General features: G+C 42.7%; 1 protein-coding gene across 1 annotated transcript in view; it reads left to right on the forward strand.

Moving 5' to 3' along the window:
- Positions 1-185: 185 nt before the first annotated feature.
- The window catches only part of AFG2A (AFG2 AAA ATPase homolog A), a 202,726-nt gene continuing 178,393 nt past the window's right edge, over positions 186-24,518 (forward strand). The window contains exons 1-9 of the mRNA XM_056855033.1: positions 186-330; positions 1,576-1,700; positions 2,598-2,755; positions 3,798-3,856; positions 4,709-5,344; positions 8,019-8,148; positions 9,271-9,327; positions 12,189-12,312; positions 15,318-15,573. Of these exons, the coding sequence (XP_056711011.1) occupies positions 186-330; positions 1,576-1,700; positions 2,598-2,755; positions 3,798-3,856; positions 4,709-5,344; positions 8,019-8,148; positions 9,271-9,327; positions 12,189-12,312; positions 15,318-15,573 (1,690 nt within the window). The remainder of the gene's footprint in view (positions 331-1,575; positions 1,701-2,597; positions 2,756-3,797; positions 3,857-4,708; positions 5,345-8,018; positions 8,149-9,270; positions 9,328-12,188; positions 12,313-15,317; positions 15,574-24,518) is intronic.

The following is a 24,518-nucleotide window of genomic DNA, read 5'->3' on the forward strand; positions in this document are numbered from 1 at the left end:
GACATACCACGATTTCCGCATGCGGACTGCCACGCATATGGAGGACGGCAGCTACTTCCGGGTTCGGAAGTGAAGGCGGTCCTCGCCGCGACGCCCTCTCGTCTCTTTGAGCGGCTGCCGCCCTCTCCCGCTCAGCTCCGGCTCTGGCGCGTGGGGGCGCCGCCGGCTCAGCCTCCTTTGCCGGCATGTCTTCCTCTTCCTCTTCCTCCTCCCGGAGGAAAAGCCGCGGGCGGCCTCCCCCGGGGAGCGCTTCCCCGCTGGCTTCCCCCGACGGCCTCCCGGCGGCTTCGGCGCGGCTGAGTTTGGCGGCGGCGGACCTCGCGGAGAAAGGTGGGAGCGCGCAGGCGCTCTTCGACCGGGACGGGCTCGAGCCTCGCGCCGAGTCCGCGACGGTTGGCCAGCCTCGCTCTGGGGAGGCGCGACGGTTTGCCAGCCTCGTTCTGGGGAGGCGCTCTGACTTAATTCGGCTCTCACTGAGGCGGTCGTGTTTTGGTCACGTGATGAGAAGGCAAGAGTCGCTGGCAAAGACAGTCGTGCTAGGAAAAGTGGAGGGCAGCAGGAAAAGAGGAAGGCCCGACAAGAGGTGGATGGACTCAATAAAAGAAGCCACAGCCTTCAACTTGCAAGATCTGAGCAAGGCTGTCAAAGATAGGACATTAGTAGAAAAGAGCAAGAGTCCAGTAGCACCTTAAAGACTAACAAAAATATTTTCTGGCAGGGTATGAGCTTTCGTGAGCCACGAAAGCTCCTACCCTACCAGAAAATATTTTTGTGAGCTGCGGCTCACGAAAGCTCACACCCTACCAGAAAATATTTTTGTTAGTCTTTAAGGTGCTCCTGGACTCTTGCTCTTTTCTACTACTGCAGACAGACTAACACGGCTACCCACTGTGAAAGATAGGACATTGTGGAGGACATTGATTCATAGGGTCGCCATGAGTCGGAAGCGACTTGGTGGCACTTAACACACACAACTGTGTCCCTCCTGTGATAATTCTCCCCCCCCAGCGTTTTATGCTTACAACAACCCTGAGAGGTAGGCTAGGCAGGGTTTGAGAGTGAGTGCCTCAGGACTACCCAGTTAGTTTTATGATTTTTATGCTCCCTCCCTGCCATCGCGGTTTGATGGCAGCAATTCGCTGGCTCTCAAATTCTAAGCACAATATATTCGTTTTAACGTTCTTTTGGTTTGTATTCTGAGCGTTGCTGTGTAGTTGCCAAGCAAATGCTTGGAAAACAGTTACTGTGCTGGAGCTGTTGTGAAACTGGAGGGTAGATCCTAATACACGACAAATAGATATGTTGATTCCTCGCTATTTGGAAGCGACAGCCATGCATGTTCCATAACCAAGACATGTTCCCCTGTCTCACAGTACTGCACCTTGCTATGGTAGATTACAATAGCCAGAAATTTACAAGGTTTCTGACACTGATTTAGATACACTAATTTCTGTAGCATAATAAACACAATGTTCTGTTGTTTATGATTCTTTCCTTTGGAAAACCTATTGCTAGAGATAATCTGGCAGACGTAAATAATGTACTTGGAAAATGTTTACTTTTATTTTATTTTAGCAGATGACAAAGTTCCTAAAGTGTACAGAAAATCTCTTGCACAGTTGGCCCTCGGCAGCATGAAATCAGGAAATATCTGCATAGGGCGACCAGTCCTACTTACTGGTAAAAACGGAAAACAAGAGGTGAGACTTTTTTTAAGATTAAAAAAAACAATGGGGGGAATAAATATGTACTTACGAAACACGTTAAAGAGCTTTCAAACTTGCTGTTCTGATATGGCACAGTTAAATACAGGGACTTTTAAATGACTTTTTTCCTATGTGGCACTGTTACGTTAATTTTTGTAGTGTAAAATATAGACACGAATGCATCTTTTTTCCCTTTGTGAAAAAAAACCTGGACTTTTTTTTAACATTTGGAAGAGAGCCATGACTTTTCATAGCAAGGCAGAGCTTCTTCCCTTATCCTGTCAGTCTTGGTTTCTTCCCTTTCCCAAGCTCAGCCATTAAACTTTTTCCTCCAGAGTTCTTAAGAGCCAGTGTGGCATAGAGGATTCTGGAAGCAGTCCTACATAAGTCTGCTCAGAAGCAAGGCCCCTTTTAGTCCCCAGAAAATGTTCTTCGGATTGCAGCCACAGTGTTAGATTGGGATCCTGAGAGCTTGCTGGGTGACTTTGGGCCAAACATGTTCTCTCAAGCTAACCTACCTCACAGGTGGTTGTTGTGAGGAAATGGAGGTGGGGAGAATGATGTTCTAAGCCACTTTGAATCCCCATTGGGGGGAAAAGCAGGGTATAAATAAAGTTAATAAACAAATGCAAATGCATCCCCCCACACTCCATGTCAGCTCTCTGTATTGCTGCCACATCTTTTCTTCTTCATCCAGAAAATGGAGCATCAGAGATTAGTTAGGCAGCCCCGGCAGTTATTTGTTCACAGGGCTGTGTGCATACCTGGGTCATCCCAAATGTGTGAAGGGTACACTGCCTTTGTAATGTGTTTTGTGTGTGTGTTTTAATTTTGAGGAAGGAATTCAAGATTTGTTAATTTCTGGTTATGTTTTCGTGGTATATTGAATAGGTTTGTACTGCGTGGCCGGTTGCGGGCTTTCCAGGTGGGAAGTTAGGCCTAAGCAGAGCTACACAGAAAAATCTGAGAGTGGTACCTGGTGATGGGGTCATTGTCCAACCTGTGATTGGTGCCGTGGTGCAGGCTGAAGAAGTAGAGATAAAGCTGAGGTATGTTGACCTACCTGCATTTTTCAGTATCCCTTGGACTGATTGTAGTGTGAGCAGGAGGTGCATTTTATTACACGTAATGGTTTCGAGGACCGCATTTTTCTATATGTTGAAACGGTGGTGGTGCGCATACCAGTCACATCAATTTTACGCCCATCATAGAAAATTGGGCGAATGACATTTATTCAGGCAATAGGATAGTCTGGCTGGACATGCAGAGTATTATACTTAGGGCTTGGGAACAAATAACAATAAAGAAAGAGAAGTGCTTAGGTAGGTTTGGAAGAGAGGTACAGCATGAACAGTCCAAGGAGTGCATTTGAAGGGACGTCCTAATTGAGATATCGGGGATAAAGAAGGCAACGGTGTGTTAACATTAGCAAGATTTGGGGCATTGCGTTGCAGGGTGGCTTGAAATTCGTCCTTAATTTCCAGGCTAGTTAACCTGCATTCCTCATAATCAGAGAATAGATCTGAAAATGCTTTCAGTTACTGAGCTGAGAGCGCCCTCTGTTGTGTAAATTTATTTGAAGGATCTGAGAACTTCTCAGAGGAAAAGTTTTGAGCGTCCTGTTTACCAAATGAGTACATGTCACACCTGCAGGCCCCATGATGACTGTGTTCAGTTTTAATCCAAATAGCAGACCCAGTTATGCCGTGGAGTTCCAGTGCAGTGAGATAGTTGCCCAGAGCCCTTGCGACATCATGCCTCTTCTTTTGACGGACTGCTAACAAAGCACTACAGCTGATCATGCAGTCAGTTGGGCGGTAAACTGGTATCTAGAAATAACCTGCATATTCTTTGGGATGGTATTTTCCAAAATCTGCAAAAAAGGGAAATAGTACATCAGAATCCTTTGTACGTGTTTCAAGTTCGTGGGCATGTTTAGTAGATTTGCAGACTGTTGTCTGACAAGCTGCGTATGATGAACTATTTTGAAAACAAATATAACATTTTACTTGTCACATTAGTCAATGTAGGATTGTAATTATGAAGCATATAGTTCCATGTTGCAAAGGTGTAATTTTCTTACGTTTCCAGGGATGAAGATTCCTGTCTTAATGCTGAAGAATTGTCTAGTAGTATTCTGAGAAATCTAGGTAAGGACTTAAGTTTGTTTGCCATTCTGTGCAATATGCTGTTCTAAGAGAGACCTTAGTTTCTTTTAAAAAATCCCAAAATTAACTATTGTCATCTATGTGTACTAGCAAAAATGGTCCCCCCCCTTCTCACCGAATATATGTGAGAAGTTCAGGATTCTACAATAAAATAATAATACTCAGGTTTATTAGTAATGTTTTAATATTCTGGCTTATTAGTAACATTTTATCAGTAATGTAACATAGTGCCTCGTGGCGCACAGTGGTAAGCTGCAGTACTGCAGTCAGAAACTGCTCGTAACCTGAGTTCAATTCCGACGGAAGTCGGATTCAGGTAGCCAGCTCAAAGTTGACTCAGCCTTCCATCCTTTCCCAGAGTGTGTTAGGGTTTTTACCTCTCTCTCCCAGCTGTGAAGGGTTCCTCTTTGACCTGTCTGGAAATGGGGGCTCAGTCCCCACATTTCCTTCCATTCACATTCACCCAATCACCACCAGTAGCACGTCCTCAATTTTTATGGCTCTAACTCAGGATATCCAAAAAGCAACATCTTGGCTCTTCCTGGCTGGTGAGCAAATGAATATCACTGTTCTGCCTATTTGTCTCCATAAAGGGGAACCATCTCTTCTGTCTGAAATCCAAGGATTTTATTGCTTGGTTCCCAGGCTAATGGGCCCAGGGTCCCCTGCATTTCCTCATCATGACAGCAAATATTTTTCCTTCTGTCATCTATTTCATGTTTCCCTTTCTCAGTGCTCCCTATCACTATGTTATGTAAGCTAGGATGATGTGGGGGGGGGGAAGCATTTGGATAGACTTTAAAAAATCTCTTTCTGCTTTTTTCTTTCTCGTAGATGGAAAGATTATTTTACCAGGCAATATCCTGCAAGTAACTTTCTACGGCAGGTGTTGCAACCTGATGGTGATGAAGGTGAAAGGAACAGATGGACTTCTGCTTGAAATGCAAGGCGGCTCCATTTTTAAGCAGATGCACACATCCGTGGAGAATTCCAATTTTGACTCCAGTGATTTGGACTTATCTACGCAGCTTGGCAAACTGGCCCTAGGAGACCATCACAGAGCATCCACGAGCACCCCATGTAAGCATCTGGATCACAGTGCATCAGTTGACAATTCCATAGAAACTGTGGCGTGCAGCGAAAACACAGATGAGAGCAACTCCTTCAGTGACGACGTTGGCACCTCCATTCCTCATTCTGCATCGACAACATTAAGTGAGCAATTCCTGACGGATGGAGCAGCGCTGCGGACTGGTGAAAAAGGAGTGCCGCTGAACTCTGATACCTTTTACTTCATTTCTTCAAGGACTCGGATCAATTTCATTGGATCTCAGACTAAAGTCATAGAAGAGTGCAATCCTGAACCAAAGGTGACCTACGATTCAATAGGTGGACTCGGTAACCAGCTAAAAACCATAAGAGAAATAATTGAACTTCCTCTGAAGAATCCTGCCCTGTTTAGAAATTATGGTAAGATATCTGTGAAGTGGACCTCTCAGTTTCAAATTACTGTTGTTCATTAGCTTAAATTTTCCGCAGATAGGACAAGGCCCAGTTTTGAGTTCCTTTCCCAGTGGTACATCTTTTTTCACTGTACCACTTCTTATTTTTTGAATTACTTGGGAGGTGCTGTGGCCTGGTTGTTGGAGTACACAAATGGTACCACGTTCCATTCCTGGTATCTCCAGTTAAAAGGTTCAGGTAGTGAGCAGGTGATATGATAGGTCCTGCCAAAATATTGACCTTGGTAAACCAGTGGTCTGACTCAGAATAAAGGAGCTTCATGTGTCTCTTTTTGTATGCCCTTGAATAATGCCAGGTAATGCTAAATCTTGTGGTGTTCCTGTTCTCTGCCTTTAACTTTATGAATGATTGAATTGTGTAGATGTCAGGTGTATTTAAAAACAAACAAACCAATGCATACATTTCAGTATCAAGATTGCATTGAATCCTTCATGATAACTGAAATGTTCTCAGGTTCTCAGCTTCTTATTCACCATTTGTTTTTGTTTTTTTGGTATCAGCTGTTTTGCGAGAATTAAATATCCGACACATTTTGAGTGATGTGGTGATGGCTGCCAGCTTGGAGGGCTTTAAGAGGGGAGTGGACATATTCATGGAGGAGAGGGGTATTCATGGCTATTACTTAGAATGGATACTAGTCATGCTGCATACCTATTCTCTCTAGTATCAGAGGAGCATGCCTATTATTTTGGGTGCGGTGGAACACAGGCAGGATGGTGCTGCTGCACTCGTCTTGTTTGTGGCTTCCTAGAGGCACCTGGTTGGCTACTGTGTGAACAGACTGCTGGACGTGATGGGCCTTGGTCTGATCCAGCAGGGCCGTTCTTATGTTGTTGGTTTCTTCCTCAGGAGAAGGACAGTGGGAGTTGAAATCTAGTTGGTGTTCACCATTTAATTCAAACAAGTTCGTCGTATGCATACTTCACTATTCCAGGGACACCCCTTCTGTTCTGTGTTTGTGTTCATAGGGGCTCAGTGGTAGAGCATCTGCTTGGCATGCAGAAGGTCCCAAGTTCAATTCCCGGCGTCTCCAGTTAAACGATCAAGCAGTAGGTGATGTGAAAGACCTCTGCATGAGATTCTGGAGAACTGCTGCTAGTCTGAGTAGACAATATTGACTTTGATGGACCAAGGGTCTGATTCAGTGTAAGACAGCTTCATGTGTTCACCCACTCTAACCATGTGGACAGGATTTCATGTACACATTTCACCACATAGTAGTTGGAGATCACTAAGACAACCATGCTGATGGAATCTTTAATGGCAAGAAATTGTGTATTGTACAACATCAGATTATTAACAGTGACTACCGTATTTTTCGCTCCATAAGACACACTTTTTTCCTCCTCAAAAGTGAGGGGAAATGTCTGTGCGTCTTATGGAGTGAATGTGTGTCCCGAGACGGACCCTAGACTGGTCCATCCAGAGCAGGAGCCAAGCAGCCCGGACGGCCCGCAGAAGCCGGGGAAGATCAACTGGCTGGGCGCGCCGGAATGACGCAAGCAGGCGTTCCCCGCCCCCACGGCCAGCTGGGAGGCGGGCGGGGCCGCACAGAGCTAGCTGGGCGCGCCGGAACAACGCGAGCAGGCATTCCCCGCCCCGACGGCCAGCTGGGAGGTGGGCGGGGCCGCACAGAGCTGGCTGGGCGCGCCGGAACGACGCGAGCAGGCGTTCCCCGCCCCGACGGGCAGCTGGAAGGCGGCTGGGGCTGCACAGAGCTGGCTGGGCACGCCGGAACAACAGAGCGGAGGCCGAGGAGGAGAGTGGTCAGGAGTCCTCTAGCTGACATCAGTCAGAGTGAGAGACCCTGGCTTCCATGGAGGAGGAGAGCGACTCAGATTTTTCTTGTTTTCTCTTCTAAAAACTAGGTGCGTCTTATGGTCAGGTGCGTGTTATGGAGCGAAAAATACGGTAATAGGTGTGAGGTTCAGATAGATTTCTTTTTTGGTTTGGAATCTTCTTTTCAGTTTTTCAGTTAGAAGATGGTATGATCCAGAAAGCATTAAGCATTTTAAAGCCTTGTTGGCTTCAGTAGGAGAATTAAACGTATACTTGAGGCTCTCCCATTGAAATCAGTGGGACTTTTAAATGCTTAACTTTGGTCTGTTGTGAAACTGTGCAACAATTGAAAACCAATTCCGTGCATGTTACTTGATCAATGGATGTTACTCCTGAGTAAGTTTGTATAAGGTTACAGCCTTAGAGTTGCATGTTAGTAGTACATTAAAATTTATTTTATTTGTTGATGTTATTTATAGTCTTCCTAACTTGGACTCAGGTCAGGTTACACTGAGTGAGTCAATGCAAATAAAGATAGGAATTACAATACATGTCACTAAAAACCAGTTTTTGCACTTCAAAAAAATTAGGTAAAAACAAGCAATGGTCTTTAAAAATGCCAATAACAAAAATATGTTATGCCCATTAACCTGTTCCTTGAAAATGTTGGATTTAAAAAAATAAAGAAGCTATGCGATGAAATTATCAGACATATGAACTATGCAATTGCTTGTTGTACTGATAATTTTTTTAAAGTTCTGTCAGTCCATAACATGTTTTTCCTCAGTATATAGTGCAGATATAAGCACGGACTCTTCTCTACATCTCTGTTTCTTTCAAGGAATCCCACCACCTCGAGGAGTGCTACTGTATGGCCCCCCAGGTACTGGGAAGACACTGATAGCCAGAGCAGTTGCAAATGAGGCTGGAGCCCATGTCACTACAATTAATGGTCCTGAAATTATTAGCAAGTAAGTTCTGCCTAATTTTATTTATATCTGCTGTGTTATCCTGGTACTCCCAACTGTACTTGGTAGATGCTGATACTGAAGAGGCTAAAGAGCAAGAAAGGGATCTCTGAGTCCTCCATGGAAATAGGTCATTTCTACTTCTGCAAATGGAATTGAAGGAATTAGTAATAATTTCTCATATGAAAGTTTTTGTGGTAAATTGAGTGTGTCCCAATTTGGAGGATTGCATAGATAAATGCCAGCCTATGTATAATGTAAGAGCCCCGTGGCACAAAATGGTAAGCTGCAGTACTGCAGTCCAAGCTCTGCTCACGACCTGAGTTCGATCCCAACGGAAGTCGGTTTCAGGTAGCCAGCTCAAGGTTGACTCAGCCTTCCATCCTTCCGAGGTTGGTCAAATGAGGACCCAGCTTGCTTGGGGGTAAAGGGAAGATGACTGGGGCAGGAACTGGCAAACCACCCCGTAAACAATGTCTGCCTAGTAAACGTCTGGATGTGACGTCACCCCATGGGTCAGCAATGACCCGGTGCTTGCACAGGGGACTTACTTTATGTATAATGTAATTACGCTCTATCTTATCTCTCATTTGAAGGAATTGAATGGTTTATCATTTCCATTTTATCCTCATAACAACCGTCTGAGGTGCATTAGGTTAAGAGAACAGTTTGATTTGAGTCCAGTAGTCCAGAGATCAACAAGGTTTTCGGGGGATAAGGTTTCGAGAGTCAAAGCTCCCTTTGTCAGACCAATACGGCAGACCAACTCGGCTATCCTCTGAAACTAGGTTGAAAGAGTGACTGATCCAGGGTCACCCACTGTATTTCATAGCTTAGTGGGGATTTGAACCGGAGTATTTCCAAACTTGGTCTGGAATTAACCATTACATAGCAGAACAGCTAGTTACCTTGCTTCTGGATGGTGAGGACGTACATATTACTGGAAGAGTGGCAGTGTTTTTTTAACGTAGCCATTGCAATAAGATCCCAGATGAAGAAATAACTCTGCCAGTCAAATTTTAATAATTCTAACATTCTGTTTTAACTCTTGAATCTTAAAGGCCTGTTGACTGTATAATAAACTAACTACTTTGCTGACTCCAAGTGTTCTTGATTTTGTTGCAGGTTTTATGGAGAGAGTGAAGCCAGATTACGACGCATATTTTCAGAAGCTGCTTTATGGTATGCTTTTGTCTTCACAGAGAAGTTACTTCAGATCCCAGGTGGTTCAGTGGGTTAAGCTTCATAGACAAGCCATTGAAGTGTTTGTTTCATGTCCTGGAGTCCCTGTAAGAATAGAGGTTTATAAGCTTATGACTGCTGTGAAAAGGAGATTTTTCCTCCCTCTTTCATTGATGAACTGTAGGTTCTGGACAGATATTAGAAAGTACTTCTTCAAACAATGCCTAATGAACTTACAGAACTCGCCACCACAAGATACGATGATGTCTGAGATGTCTTAAAAAAAGATTACACATTTTTTTGGAGGCTAGGGTCTATCAGTGACCATTGTACTTTAACCAGGATAGCTACATGGAGTCTCCCAGAGTCAGTATGACTTTGAATGTCAGATTGTGAGGGGTAAACAATGAGAAGAAGAGTTGGTTTTTATATGCCGACTTTCTCTGCCGCTTAAGGGAGACTCAAACTGGCCTACAATCACCTTCCCCTCCCCTCCCCACAACAGATACCCTGTGAGGTAGGTGGGGCTGAGAGAGCATGACTCGCCCAAGGTCACCCAGCTGGCTTCATGTGCAGGAGTGGGGAAACCAACCCAGTTCACCAGATTAGCGTCCACTGCTCACTTGGAGGAGTGGGGAATCAAACCTGGTTCTCCAGATGAGAGTCCACCGCTCCAAACCACCACTCTTAACCACTACACCACGCTGGCTCAATGAGGAAGGAGGACTATTCTTTTTCATGCCTAGTTTGTGGGCTTCCAGGCAGTATCTGGAAGACTTGCATTCTTAAATCACAGGGTTTTTTTTAGTGTGATATTTTAGGCTCATTTTCAAAGAAGCTAGAAAACTCTGAAGACTCACAGTAACAGGTGTTTTTATCTTGTTAGGCAAGAGCCCAGGGGTCCATTCACACATTCACACATATTGCACTCTTGTTGCACTATAGCCATTGTTTGCTGCTTTTTAATGCTGTGGCTGGGTTTTGTGAGCTGTCTCAGGCAGGTTCTTCAGAAAGGCAGCATAGAAACCTTCCAAAAATAAATTGCAACTGGCTATCCTGTGTGGAGAATCCAATCCAGTTGCAAATGTTTGCTATAGAACAATATTCAACAGTGTGCTGATGCAGCCTAGGTTTGCTTTCTAGATCCATATTGAGTTTGCAAGCGTCTCTGTAAAGTGAAAGGGTTTACGCACTTATCCAGATCCAGCGAGGTGTAGTGGTTAAGAGCAGCGGTTTGGAGCGGTGGACTCTGATCTGGAGAACCGGGTTTGATTCCCCACTCCTCCACATGAGTGGCAGAGGCTAATCTGGTGAACTGGATTTGTCTCCCCACTCCTTCACATGAAACCAGCAGGGTGACCTTGGGCTAGTCACAGCTCTCTTAGAGCTCTCTCAGCCTCACCTACCTCACAGGGTGTCTTGTGGGGAGGGGAAGGAAAGGTGATTGTAAGCCAGTTTGATTCTTCCTTAAGTGGTAGTGAAAGTCAGCATATAAAAACCAACTCTTCTTATTCTTATTTTGAATTAACCACACATTTCAATTGGGCTTAGGTCCATGGCAGTCTGTCTTCTTTCAGTTCAGTTCAGATTTCTGCTTGGGTGCAGATTTCTGCAATCCAAATCCTATTGCATTGTGTACTGGATGCCCCATCCTGTTGATTGTATTGACTGTGTAATCTACTTTGAGTCCCAGTGAGAAAGGTGGAGTATAAATAAATGATGTTCACCCTTAGAAACCTAGATACAGCTAAGTTTCTTGTGTCTTTGGTGCTCTTTGTGCTCCAGAGGTAGACCAAAGCCTGCTGTGTCATTGTGCAGTTGAGATTCCTGAAGTCCTTTGTGAATTGATCCAAAATATACCTGGGTTCTTTACAGCTGAAAAAGGATTTGCTAGACACGTTGTGATAGCGTTAATACAAGAAATGTATGGAGATCTCTAGTAATCTGGTGACAACTCTACAATTTCAAGCGAGAAAATGGCAGTATCACTTGGTGCATAGTATGTTACTACCACAACCATGGAATCATCATGGAATTACATGATGCATTTTATTTTTTGGCCATTTATACATATGCGTATACATATGTTAAGGGGTGAAAAGTTTTCATAACTGAATTCCAGCCCTATTCCTTGTGAGCATATTAGCTTGTTTTTGTCATGTGTAAATTAGTAAATGACATTATCCTTCTACAGGCGTTCATATTTGATGCTATCTGCTACTATAGAAGTCTCCTTTTCTCAAATCATAGTGTGGTTAAAGAGTGTCAAGAGACAAAGATACTCTGATAGCCTGACGTTCTGACCCAAGTGCGGTTGGTCCTGCTCTGTGGTAGAATTCTGGCTGCTGAGGTAAAAGTGCAGCAATCTGCTGCCTTCTTGTAAGCTTTTCTAATAATCTGTGTCCTGGACTACATGCGTGCTTAGCATGCCTAAATAATTTGTAGGTAAACTTTAAGATGCCTCCATTTGAGGGACAACCATATTGAACTATGTATATTCCAAATTTCAGCTTCTCGTGTGCCTGAGCATTTTGATACCTTTGGGTTTTCTGTTTCGGGGGCATAATATAAAAAGATTCGGTTCTGAGACTTTTTTCTGAAATCAGATCAAATACATCAAATTCCTCTATTTCAATTTATATGAAGTACTCTAAAACCTTTTCTTAACCTTATCAGTGAATTGCTGTCAGTGCAGTCCTAATCAGAGATGTACCTTTCTGAGCCATTGAATTCAATAGGCTTAGAAGGGTGTAAGTCTGCTTAGGATTTAACTGAATCAGTCAGTGAGTGACTTTGCACTATAATATTTTTAATTTGTATGTTTTTTACTTTGGTGTTGATTCAAATGCTTTCCTTTTCAGTCGACCATCCATTATATTTATTGATGAAATTGATGCCCTCTGTCCCAAACGAGAAGGGGCACAGAATGAAGTTGAGAGAAGAATTGTAGCTTCGTTATTAACATTGATGGATGGCATTGGATCAGTAAGTAAAAGGATGTTGATGGAATTATTGGGGTGTGGGTGACATGAAATAATTGTGTTTGTACCGCTTGCCTTCATGTGGAAACTATTTTATAGACTTCCTACAGCACCACTTTTGAAGATGGGGTGGTAACTTTCCGTATTACAAAACTGAAGCCTGATATTTTCACTGAAACCGGACTTGAGAAATTGTTTAATTCTTCTTTGTATCCTTGTTCTTTACGGCATACAGTAACAAACATTGCGGTCTGTAAATAGTTTGAACATATCTAAATGCTGTTGCTGCAGCCTTCCTTTCATCGGCCAGAACTCCACTGAGATTAACTCCCTTAAGTTCACCGAACCATTTAGAAACCCATCAGTTTGTTTCACTATCACACGTGAACACATGAAGCTGCCTTATACTGAATCACCTAGCAGAAGAACAAGCTGGATTTAGAAGAGGCCGTTCCATAATAGACCAATGCCTGATTCTACGCCACTTGGTGGAGAAATACACTGATAGATCGCGGGGGGGCCTTTTCGCAGCCTTTGTTGATTACAAGATGGCATTTGATAGCATCTCACGTAACAGACTCTGGAAAAAATTAGAAGCTTCTACTGTAGATCGGAGATTGCTTGTCCTCCTACGTACACTTCATGAGAATAATCATTTGGCAGTGAGATGTAACATCCATGGCCATTTATCACACAAGATACCAGTTAAAAGAGGAGTGAAGCAAGGATGTATTTTAGCTCCACTGCTCTTTAACTTTTATGTAAACTCTATGGTACGATGCCTATCTAACCCTAATTTCCACCCACCCAACATGGCAAACAGACCAATCTCCACACTCTTGTATGCGGATGACACGGTAATCTTAGCGCATACAGAGGTAGGACTTAGAAGAGCCCTTAGAGCTCTGGCGTTTTACTGCAAAGAGGAGCACTTATTAATTAATTTTACTAAGACCAAAATCATGGTCTTCTCTCACAAGACCAGAAAACCTAAGTGGCAGATAGACGGCCATGAGATCGACCAAGTCAAGATGTTTAGATACCTTGGCATAACATTTCAGGCCTCTGGCTCATGGTCAGCTCAGCTGTCCCAAGTGTCTGAGACATCCCAGAGGACTGCCATGGCAACTTTGAGATTCTCCCTTACAAAAGGGGGTGCCCGTATACCTTCTGCCATGAAAGTCTTCTAGGGGAAAGTGATCCCTCAACTCACGTTTGGGTCGCAGATATGCCTCTATAACAGTTTTCACAAATTAGAAGTAGTCCAGTCAAAATTTCTCAGATCCTATTCAGTGTCCCTCAATGTATTTCAAATGCACTGATTAGACTGGAAGCCGGGATGGTACCATTAGAAACACGAGCCTGGTACCATGCCATTTCCTATTGGTTAAAGATGAAATTGTCCTCATCTGGTTTAACTCCCGTAATCTTTGCAGATAATTTCTCCTCAAGATGGATTAATCTAACCGAGGATAAACTCCAACGTTTAGGTTTATCAAGTACAACTCTTCTAAATCTTGGCTATCAAGGAGCAAAAACAATAGCCAAACAGAGGCTTTGGGACATTGCCCTTCAAGATGACAGATCAAGGGCTTACTTGGTCCCAGTAGTGGAGAACCGTAAAAGAATTTCGGCCCCTCCAAATTATCTCTATACCTTAGACACCCTAAACACCAGAGAGCCTTCACCTTAGCACGTTTTAATGCCCTTCCATCTGCTCTTCTTGACGGGAGGTATGCCAGCCTCCCTTACGAATTCCGCCTCTGACCATGCCAATCTGGAATGGTGGAAACGGTTGAACATGTGCTATTACACTGCCTATTTTATCAAGACATATGCAAAACGCTCATTGATCCAATTTTGTCGAGCTTCCCAGATAGAGACAGAGTTCGCTATACCACCTTATTAGATGATTCTGTTAAAGATATTACCTATCAGGTTGCGAGATTCTGTGCTAGGGCATGTGCAATAAGGCAGAAGAAGCTGTTAAAATGACTTTTACGTCAAACAGACTATTTTACCAAGAGCTGTTGTAACTAAATTTACAATTTATTGAGCAAATATCAGACATTCTGTTTTAATTATTATGATATCTCTTTTTGTAAAAACTGGTCTTTGACTGTACTGAATCACACCTTTGGTCCATCAAAGTCAGTATTGTCTACTCAGACCGGCAGCAGCTCTCCAGGGTCCCAGGCAGGGGTCTTTCACATCACCTACTTGCCTAGTCCCTTTAATTGGAGATGCCAGGGATTGAATCTGGGACCTTCTGCATGCCAAGCAGATGCTCTACCACTGAGCCACAGGCCTTCTGCAATAGTTATCATTGTCCCAATAGTTATGATGAAGCGGAGGACTTGGTAACATATTATGGAATTCCACACAGTTGTACCTCTGGAAATACTTGGGAAGGAACTGGATTTTTTAATTACATTCTACGAATTTGCACTTGATTCTGCAATTCCAGGAAGCTGTGAAACAGAAGTTGGAATGACTGCCGTGCTTCAGCATATATGTATGGGAGAAAGCATGGAGTAGTAAAGATCTAGTAAAGGAATATCATGGCCTGGAGACCATGGTGGAAACTGCTGGATGGATTTTAAGCAGCTGCTGGGTTGCTTGGGATTATACCACTGAAAACTAGTTCCAGCTAGATTCCGCTGGCACCCCCTAATTACTGTAGGAAGCTTTCATGTTAATGGGGATGAGGGCTGCCATGGATGTTTTGAATGTCTCTGATTAGCATGGATAAGCTCAGGCTGGAGAGCAGCTAGGGCAGTATTGGAGCAACAGCAGCTTTACTGTCTTTGTACCCTCTTTTGATTTCAGTGTACGAAATGCTTCAGAGTTCTTATCTCAATCCTTAACGCTGTCTTATAATTAAGGCAGCGAGCATCATGGCTGAATGGGAATCTTGAACCTGGGTCTCCCATGACAGTGGTCTATTTATTATACCCCATTGGCTTCTCTGTTGACTTAAAGTAAATCTGTTTTGTGTTACTCATTTAGGAAGGCAACGAAGGGCAGCTCTTGGTACTTGGAGCCACAAACCGGCCCCATGCACTTGATCCAGCACTGCGCAGACCTGGACGCTTTGACAAGGAAATAGAAATTGGAGTTCCCAATGCTCAAGACCGACTAGAAATCCTCCACAAGCTTCTTAACAAGGTTCCTCATTCATTATCAGCAACAGAGTTGGTTCAGTTGGCTGACCGTGCCCATGGATATGTAGGGGCAGACCTAGCAGCGTTGTGCAAGGAAGCTGGTAAGCATTGCACACTTCACGTTTGCATCTGTGACCCTGCTTTGTGAGTCGTTCTAGTCTGAATGCATTTATCAGGGGTGTCGAACTCAATTGTTACGAGGGCCGGATATGACATAAATGTCACTTGGTCATGCCATGCCAGTACAGATTTAGAGTGGGGGGCTCTCAACGGGCCTGATCCCGCCCTCAGGCCTTATGATTGACACCCCTGATTTACATATTATAAGGAGAGCAGAGTTGTATTACGTATATGGTTTGCAGTATGTTGCATGTATGTCCCATTTTTGTACTCGATGTTTTAGCTACTATGCCAATAAATAAGGCTATGAATGAAAAAGTATGTTGCATGTTACAGTGGGACTGAATCAGTCCTTAGGAAGGGATCTCAATATAGTTGAGAAGTTGGGCAGTTTAGTTTTCCAGTTTTAAACATCCAGCTATGGACAAATGAGACGTAATCTGTTTTGCCTCTTAGTACAGATGATGAACTGGTAACCCACCAGGACTTTAAGGTTGACTCAGTCAATTAATCAATTAAACTTTAGTGTTTATTTAGAAAATTTGTGTTTCTCTAGGACCTGCTCGAGGTTGCTCACAACTAAAACGATATCAAATAAGTAAAAACAATAAAAGTGTACCAGGGCGTAAAAGAAACTTAAAACAAACAACACAATCTAAAATGATATTGATAAAACAGTCCTCAAACTTGTGGCAGTCCATAGAACAGGTTAAAAAGATCCATCAGTGGGGCCCAGTTTTAATTGTGAAGCTGTTAGTAATTATTTTGAATCTGTTTTGGTTTGTGAAAGATGCAGGGGTCCAGGCCTTTCCTTTGCACAAGAAGCAGAAGCTTGTGGCATTACTTGTACTGAACGCATTTTAAAAAAATGTATAACAAAAAGGTATCTGTGCTGTACTTTTGGCAATATATAAATCTATTCAGTGGCAAACAATCGACAAAAAAATCTTGGGCAGCAATCCTATTCAACCCAACAATTTTACTCGGGAGTACATTTCATTGTCTCCTTTAAAAACAAACATTTAATTCATTTGTACCCCACCTTTCTCCCCAATGGCTCACATCATTATCCTCCATTTTATCCTCCCAACAACCCTGTGAGGTAGGTTAGGCTGAGAATGTGTAGTGGTCCAAGATCTGCCAGTGAGCTTCCATGGCACAAGTGGGGATTTCAGCCTGGTTCTCCTAGATATTTGTCCAACACTCTTAACCACTTCACCACGTTGGCTCTTGTTTATGTATTACAATCGAGTTTCTTGTACAGCATGAAATTAGAATTAAATCTTGAAACTGTAGGCATGGTGGATCAGAATAAGTGATCTGCAGTTATGTTGGAAATTAAAAGTGGGTGTTTTATATATATATAAAACATATCGATCCATCCATCCATCTTGTTGGTTGAAGGGGGATGCCTGCTTTCCAGGTAGCACAGAAGAGATAGGTAACTGAATCTTATTAAAAAAGTAACGATTCACTGTAATCACTTATTATATTTGGGTGACATCTAGTGGTGGAAGATGTTCTCACCTATACAATTAACACTTTTTCTCCAGTATGTGTAAAAGAAAAAGGATTTAGAAATATCTGCCAAACTGAACAATCTAAATTTTTAACGTGCAGAAAAATATTTTTTTAATGCATAGATTATGAACTAGTATGTTTCATGCCTTAAGAATACCAAGCCAAATGTCAGCATCTTTTAAGTTACTGATGGTAACTTTAGATATGTTATGATCATTTTGTGAAACGTATTTTGTCCTCGGTCACCTTTTTTCCAGATTCTTTGTTTAAAATTTATTTTATGTTGCCTATTGCTATTGTTTAGTTTAAATGTTCTGATTCCCCCCCCCTACACAAAACATTAACCATTGCTTCATGCTGTTTATGACCTTTAAAATGGATAAGGTTATGGATTTCCCCTCCACTGTTGGGCTTCCTGAGTTAGTGGAGATATTCCTGTACTGATGAGCTGAAATGTTCCTGTACTGAATGGAAAGCAACAAGCCTGTGTGTATGTTTTCGCTGCACAGAGCTGATTTATTTCCATTCAGTACAGGAATATCTCTGTTCTTCCTGTTAGTCCTCCAAAGCATCATGTGAACTCTTGTGCCTTGAAATAATACATAGCAATTACACAAGATAATACTTGAATGAAACATTTTACTAATTAGGCTCCTGTAAACTGCACTGAAATGTCTGGCAGTTGAGACTAGCCATTCTGTCATTTTTTTTGCATCTCTTTCTCTTTTACTCCCTTTTTACAACCTACTAGGATGACTGTGCCTTTTTTTAAATAGAAGAGAGGCTATGGCTCAGTTGTTGTACATCTTTTTTGCATGTAGAAGGTCCCAGGTTCAGTACCCAGCATCTCCAGTGAAAGAGATAGGTAGTAGCAGAGGGTGTGATAGGCATCTACTAAACGTCCACTGCTAGTCTGAGTAGACAATGTTGACCTTGATGGAGCAGTTGTCTGACTTGGTATAGGGCAGGTTCATACATAACTGTGGTCTCTGTGAATGAGAGATCAAAGTCTACAAACTCCTCCTTTATCGAAATAGAATGTTCAGTCTATAAACTTGGATTTTCTAAAAAGACGAGAAACGGTACGTACACCAGTTATCATAGTTAGAATGAAAAAGTGCTAGATTTATATTTGTATTATGAACTATGAGAAAGTTTAGTAACCCTAACAAGTCCACATTTTTCTGTCTTTCTACTATTTCCTGTTGGGCTGTGAGTTGATCTAAAAAGTACTCAGGTAATATTTTTAGAATTCAGCACATCTCTGCATGAATGGTAACGTATCTGTATTCTCTTAAGATCATGCTGCTGTTCCAGTTAAGTATTTACAAAGCCTTTTATTTTGTGAAGTGTTTATAATAAATAGAGATCACTGCTGGATTTTTTTTTTAAAAAGAAGATATTAAAACGTATGGAACTTTAATTAGGCAGTGAGGATGTGAACGGAATAAACAGTTTTGAATATTATAAGATGCTTAGCAACAAAGGCTTCCAAATATAGCAATTCATTAGAAACTTATCCTTCTAAGGCTGCCTGGAGGCTTTGAGCAGGATGGATATAAATATAACTTTATTTCTTTGGGGCTCAAGAAGGGCTGTTTTGTTTATAGGAAAAGGAAATACTGGCTTTGAAATGTTAATGCTTATCTTTACAGTAACATTGGCTACAGAATGCAGATAAAATTGCCCCTTTTAAATAAATTGAGGAAAGGAATAATAAATGTTTGGCTTTAAATGATGGTTGCCTGGCGGTTAGTGACGCTGGAGTTGTTATGTGGTGCTGATGTACTGAATTGGATCTTAGTAAGCTCTGTGAAGAAGTTCACAAAACCAATCTTTCCCCTCTCCCCATAGCCTTTGTGGCCCCTAAAAAACTGTCCTTGAAATGAGGGACCTCAAGAGCAGAACTGTAAATAGTACATAGAGACCGAGGGAATTGTCAGAATTCCACCCACCCACTCACACAAGGTCTTTCCCCAGTCATAGAAGAGCTGTTCAAGAGAGAAAGGGGGTGGCTTCTGCTGAGTTCTCCTCCAGTTTCTTCTCATTCTGGAGGCTTCCGGAGGCTTCTGTGCTCAGTAGCGGGGGTGGGGGGGCAGGGGAGAGATTAATTCCACGAACTACTTCCATTGCCTGGAGCCTCACACAAATGTAAGGTACAGCTTTTTCTTACTGGACAAAATTCAACCACAATAGACAGGGTAGTAAAATTTTTGCAACTGGCTATGATGCTCCGAGAATCTACACCCTGACTCTGTTCTTAGTTTTTGTGTTCCCGTCTTTGTACTTATTCTGAACATATGCCAATAAAGGTGTTGTTGTTATTGTAGTACTTCCATTCCCAGTCAATAGGTTCTGAGCCACTGGGAATTTTTCAAGACCAGAGCAATCGTATATTGTGCAAAGGTTTGCACAATTCTGTTGACCATATTCCATTGACTGAAGTGTGATTCTTCTATTGACCAAAGTGCAGAGATGCTTGTTCCATGTGCGTACCTTCTGAGGTTAGGTAGGAGAGGCCTATGGGTGGGAGAGGCCTAGGTGTAGGAGAGGCCTATGGGCGGGGGAAGTTATAGCTATATAGGGCAGAATAGTTAGATGGCCTGCAGAAGGTTCCAGGTTCAATCCCTGGCATCTCCAGTTAAAGGGACTAGGCAAGTAGGCGATGTGAAATGCCTCTGCCTGAGACCCCGGAGAGCCGCTGCCGGTCTGAGTAGACAATACTGACTTTGATGGACCGAGGGTCCGATTCAGTATAAGGCAGCTTCATGTGTTCATGTGTGTTACAGTTTTCAAACAGTGTTCTTCTTCCAATAGTACACCACCCCAGTTCTGAAACACCAAGTTTCTCCAGTGAGTGTAGGCTATATTCTTCTTTCCAAAAGATCTTATACTTTTTCCTCATTCTGAATTTGGGGTGGGTGAACATTTAAAGAGGAATAATATTGGGTGAGAGCAAAGGGTGCGCGTGCAGGATATGTTCTGTTTCCATTTGGTTCTGCCGCATTGTTCTTTCCTCTTCTGGTTGCTTCAGCTTGCTCTTTTGAAACCGTTACAGTGCAATCCTAAATAGAGTTACACTCCTCCTAAATCAGTTGAAGTCAGTGGGCTTAGACTGGTGTAACTCAGTTCAGCTTTGCACATAATCCTGTCCAAATCTGACTTTTGTCTAGAAACATATTAATATCCCTTTCTTCCTTCTGTTTTGGATCACTAAAAAGGCCAACAGCCCCGGGGGAAAGGAATCAAAAACATTCAGCCTGGTAACTGTAAGCAGTCAAATAGGTTGAGGCTGGATTAAAAGGACTGGAAACAACCAGAAGGACTTAATGAGAATTGGGGTTTGAGTGGGATGCCACCCCTGTTTCTAGAGGAGGTGGAAGCATCCCTACTTTAACTTTATTTGATTATTCTGTGTAATCTGTCATGGGAATCCTTCTGGATGGGAAGGCAGGGTTAGACATTAAATAAATAAAATATTGGCATATAGTTATGGAGGTGGTATTTAATAAGGAAATGTCATAGCCTGGGGGTTGTTTTATTTATGTATCTAAAACCATATATGTCTAAATTTTACATTCAATTTCAAGGCAGTATACAATATATATTATTTAAAAATATAGACTATATATAGACTGAAACAGTCATATAGACTGAAACAGTCATAGCAAGTTTTGTATCAGCTGTCCCATATATATGAACCAAAATTCAGCCATTGACAAAAGCCCTTTGAAATAAGATAGTTTTGCAAGCACTCTTCAATGCTATCAGAGTGAGAACTTTCTGTACATCCTATGGCAAAGTATTGCAAAGTAGAGGGCCAGTGGTGGAAAATGCCCAACACCTTGTAGAGGATGTGTGTACGTTCATGATTGAGGGACAGATAGAAGAGATCACAGAGATGATGTAAACTGGTACATGGGTTTGTACCATGAAATGTGATCCTTAAGGTATTTTGACTCTAGGCCATGAACATATTTTAAGGCAAGAACCAGCACCTTGCATTACACCTGGTACCAAACTGGTAGCCAGTGCAATTTCTTTAGCACTTGCGTAGTGTACCCATAACACACACTACCTGCAGATAGGTTTCTGTGTTTTATAGTAGTTGAAACTTCAAGGTCATGCCTGCAATAGAGTACATTACAGCAAGATTATAGTAGTATTGATCAATGTGGATAGCTATCCTGAATCTAGAAGGAAGGAAAACTTCTGAATGAGATATAACTAAAAAGGATTTTTATCACCCTGGCTACTAGCCCTACCTGCTTCTTAAAAAGCAAGGAATAATCCAGATCTGCAAAATCCACATACTCAGCTGTTTGGTCTGTCCTTGGTGGAGTTAGGCTATCTGTAGAACATCTGCTTTTCCAACCAGCATCTCCCTGTCTTGACTGGATTTATTATTTGTTTTCTCTCATTCTCTTGACCACAGCATCCAGACACTAGTTTTAGGTAGTCATTAATACATCTGGAGGCTTAAGTAACAAAATACAAAGCTTGGTGTCACTAGCATATTGTCAATACATATACCCAAAGCCGTAGATGATATCTTTTAACAGCCTCACTTAGATGTTGAAAGCATAGTTGAAAATAGAGAATTTTGAAGGGCGGCGTACTTAAGGTCCCAGGAGATGACTCAACACCCGTGATAAAAATTCTGAGTCCCCCTTGGACAGATAAAAAATCATTGAAGAGTAGCCATCCCTTTGGGTCCTGGCTGAGGAAATGGGGTACTTGTTTGGGTTCAGAACTGAGAGAGGTCAGCCACAGAGTGTGACTTTGTTCTTCCGGTTGGGTGTTTGTGCAAAGTGCTCGCCCAGTAGTGCTGTGTGCCTTCTCTGAGCGTTTTCCACCTTCAAGTTGCCTCAACACTTGCTCTAAGTCCACATGGCAGGGAGCTGTCAGACAGCCCCACCTCATGAGTTGTGGGGTGTCCCGATTGGAGTTTTTGTAGGGCGCGGGGGGGGGGCGTGATTGGCTGCTGGAGAGGGGTATTGGCTGCTGCAGAGGAAGTTGGCATCCAGAGCTGCTTGGGGCCTTATGGGCACTTGTGTTGTTTTTTCTGCTCTATGTAGGGGGCACTTTTTTTTTTTTTGCTGCTCTATGGTCATCTTTTTTTTTTCTTTGTGCAACTTTACGCCTCTGTTGGGAGGCATTCCAGGGCTAAAAGGCATTATGGAGCGGACTGAGTTGTTCAAGCTCGTAGCCACTGCATAGCAGCACTGGCGCCTAAGAGCAGTGCAGTGGTGCTGGGGGTCTTCGCCAGCATAGCTGCCCCTTAAACTGGTATACCTCTGAGATAAGTCGGCTCCTTCCCATTTGCCCTCCCCTTAGGATTGGGCTGAAAGTGTCTTAAAATGACTAGATCATAAATTACATTTATTTTTATATTGGCAAAATCCTGTTTAAATACTACTGAACTTTCGCATTGACCCCTTAAGATAAAGCAAGCAACCTACTTGCCCCCCCTCTGCAATTAACATCCTAATATACAGCCCCTTTTGTCTACATGTTCAAAGCAGAATTGCTTTTGTTGACCAAAGCTGTAACATATGCTTGTGGGTTGTTTTTAAGAACATCAATCTGGAACGATTGCTTTAATATAGAGGTAACGACATCTGGATGTTGATGCTTGAGGGAAGATGTGTAAGACAAGATGGAATGCGGTGTTGACCTTATGCTCATCTCCAGAAAATAAATCCCTCCATTTGGGCCCTGCTCTTAAAAGAACAACTTAAACTCAGCAAGAGAAGCCCAACTTAGACCTGAGTTTTGAATGTGACAATTTGTACGCTAAACTGGGAGCATAAGTGGCTTCATATTTTCACTGTCTTTTGCTAATATCCAAAGCAGGTACTTGAGCATCACCCTCATGTGGAGATGCACGTGCATCTTCTCCTAATGCAGGGACAGCGTTATACTGTGGGAGAGATGGGTCAACCTTCATTGTCTGAAGAATTGTAACAAAACAGAAACTTGAGTGACTGTCTAGCACATAAGTCGTCACGCTCGAAACCATTTTTAGCATTTCCATATTAAGCATAAAAATATGGATTCTGTACCCTTTTCACTAGTGCTTTTTCTGAAATTTGGTGGGTAACACTGTTAAGGTCTGGCAGATGGCTCAGTTAATGTCTGGTTCATATGGTTGCGGTAGGACCTTTCGGGCTACGGGGATGTTACTCAGATATTGCAAGTTGATATTTGCATTTTAGAAGTCAGACTCTCTTCAGTAATACAGGTAGTGCTCATTAAATACAAAGAGAAGCTGTTTCAAGAACAAAATTTGGGATAAGTAGCACCTTAAAGACCAGTAGAATTTTACAGCGTATAATTCAATATGACCTGGAGTCAATATGACCTGGAAAATTTTGTTCAAGGTACTTTTTTTTTTTGGCTGTCAAGTCACACCTGACTTATGGTGACCCGGTAGAGTTTTAAAGGCAAAAGATATTCAGAGCTGGTTTGCCATTGCCTGCCTTCACGTCACGACCCTGGTATTCCTTAGAGGTGTTGTGTGTTAAGTGCTGTCAAGTCGCTTCCGACTCATGGCGACCCTATGAATGAAAGTCCTCCAAAATGTCTTATCTTTGACAGCCTTGCTCAGATCTTGCAAACTGAAGGCTGTGGCTTCTTTTATTGAGTCAATCCATCTCTTGTTGGGTCTTCCTCTTTTCCTGCTGCCCTCAACTTTTCCTAGCATGACTGTCTTTTCCAGTGGCTCTTGTCATCCTTGGTGGTCTCCCATCCAAATACTAGCCAGGCTTGACCCTGGTTAGCTTCTGAGATCTGACGAGATCAGGTTAGCCTGGACTATCCAGTTCAGAGCACTTCAAGGTGCTGTGCGTGCGTGTGTTTTGCTGTCAAGTCACATCTGACTTATGGCGACCCTGTAGGGTTTTCAAGGTGGTGGTTTGCCATTGCCTGCCTGCGCGTCACAACCCTGGTATTTCTTGGAGGTCTTCCATCCAAATATTAGCCAGGGTCATGGCTGAGAGTGTGTAACTGGCTCAAGGTAACCCTCAAGCTTCCATGGCAGAACGGGGATTCGAACCTGGGTTTCCCAGATCCTAGTCCAACACCTTAACCACTACACCATGCTGGCTCTCCTTCGAGGTACTAGTGGTCTCAAATTTTGTTCTGCTACTGCAGACTAACATGGCTACTCACCTGAAACTGTTTTAAAGAGTAGACATCGTACTTTAGTGGCAATGCTAGGTGTTATAATAAATGCAAACTCTTGCTTGCAAAAAGTTGTAAGCCCATCAAGGGAGGCCTAATTGCAGATCTTTACGTGTGCATTTGTTTCTGTATATGTATCTAGGATTTTAACCTGATTTTACCTCCTGAAGATTCATCATGCTGAAACATAAACTTGTGAGCGTGCTTTGGATCTGCTTTT

Source organism: Euleptes europaea, chromosome 9 (genome assembly GCF_029931775.1).
Source record: "Euleptes europaea isolate rEulEur1 chromosome 9, rEulEur1.hap1, whole genome shotgun sequence".
In the NCBI taxonomy this organism is placed as follows: domain Eukaryota; kingdom Metazoa; phylum Chordata; class Lepidosauria; order Squamata; family Sphaerodactylidae; genus Euleptes; species Euleptes europaea.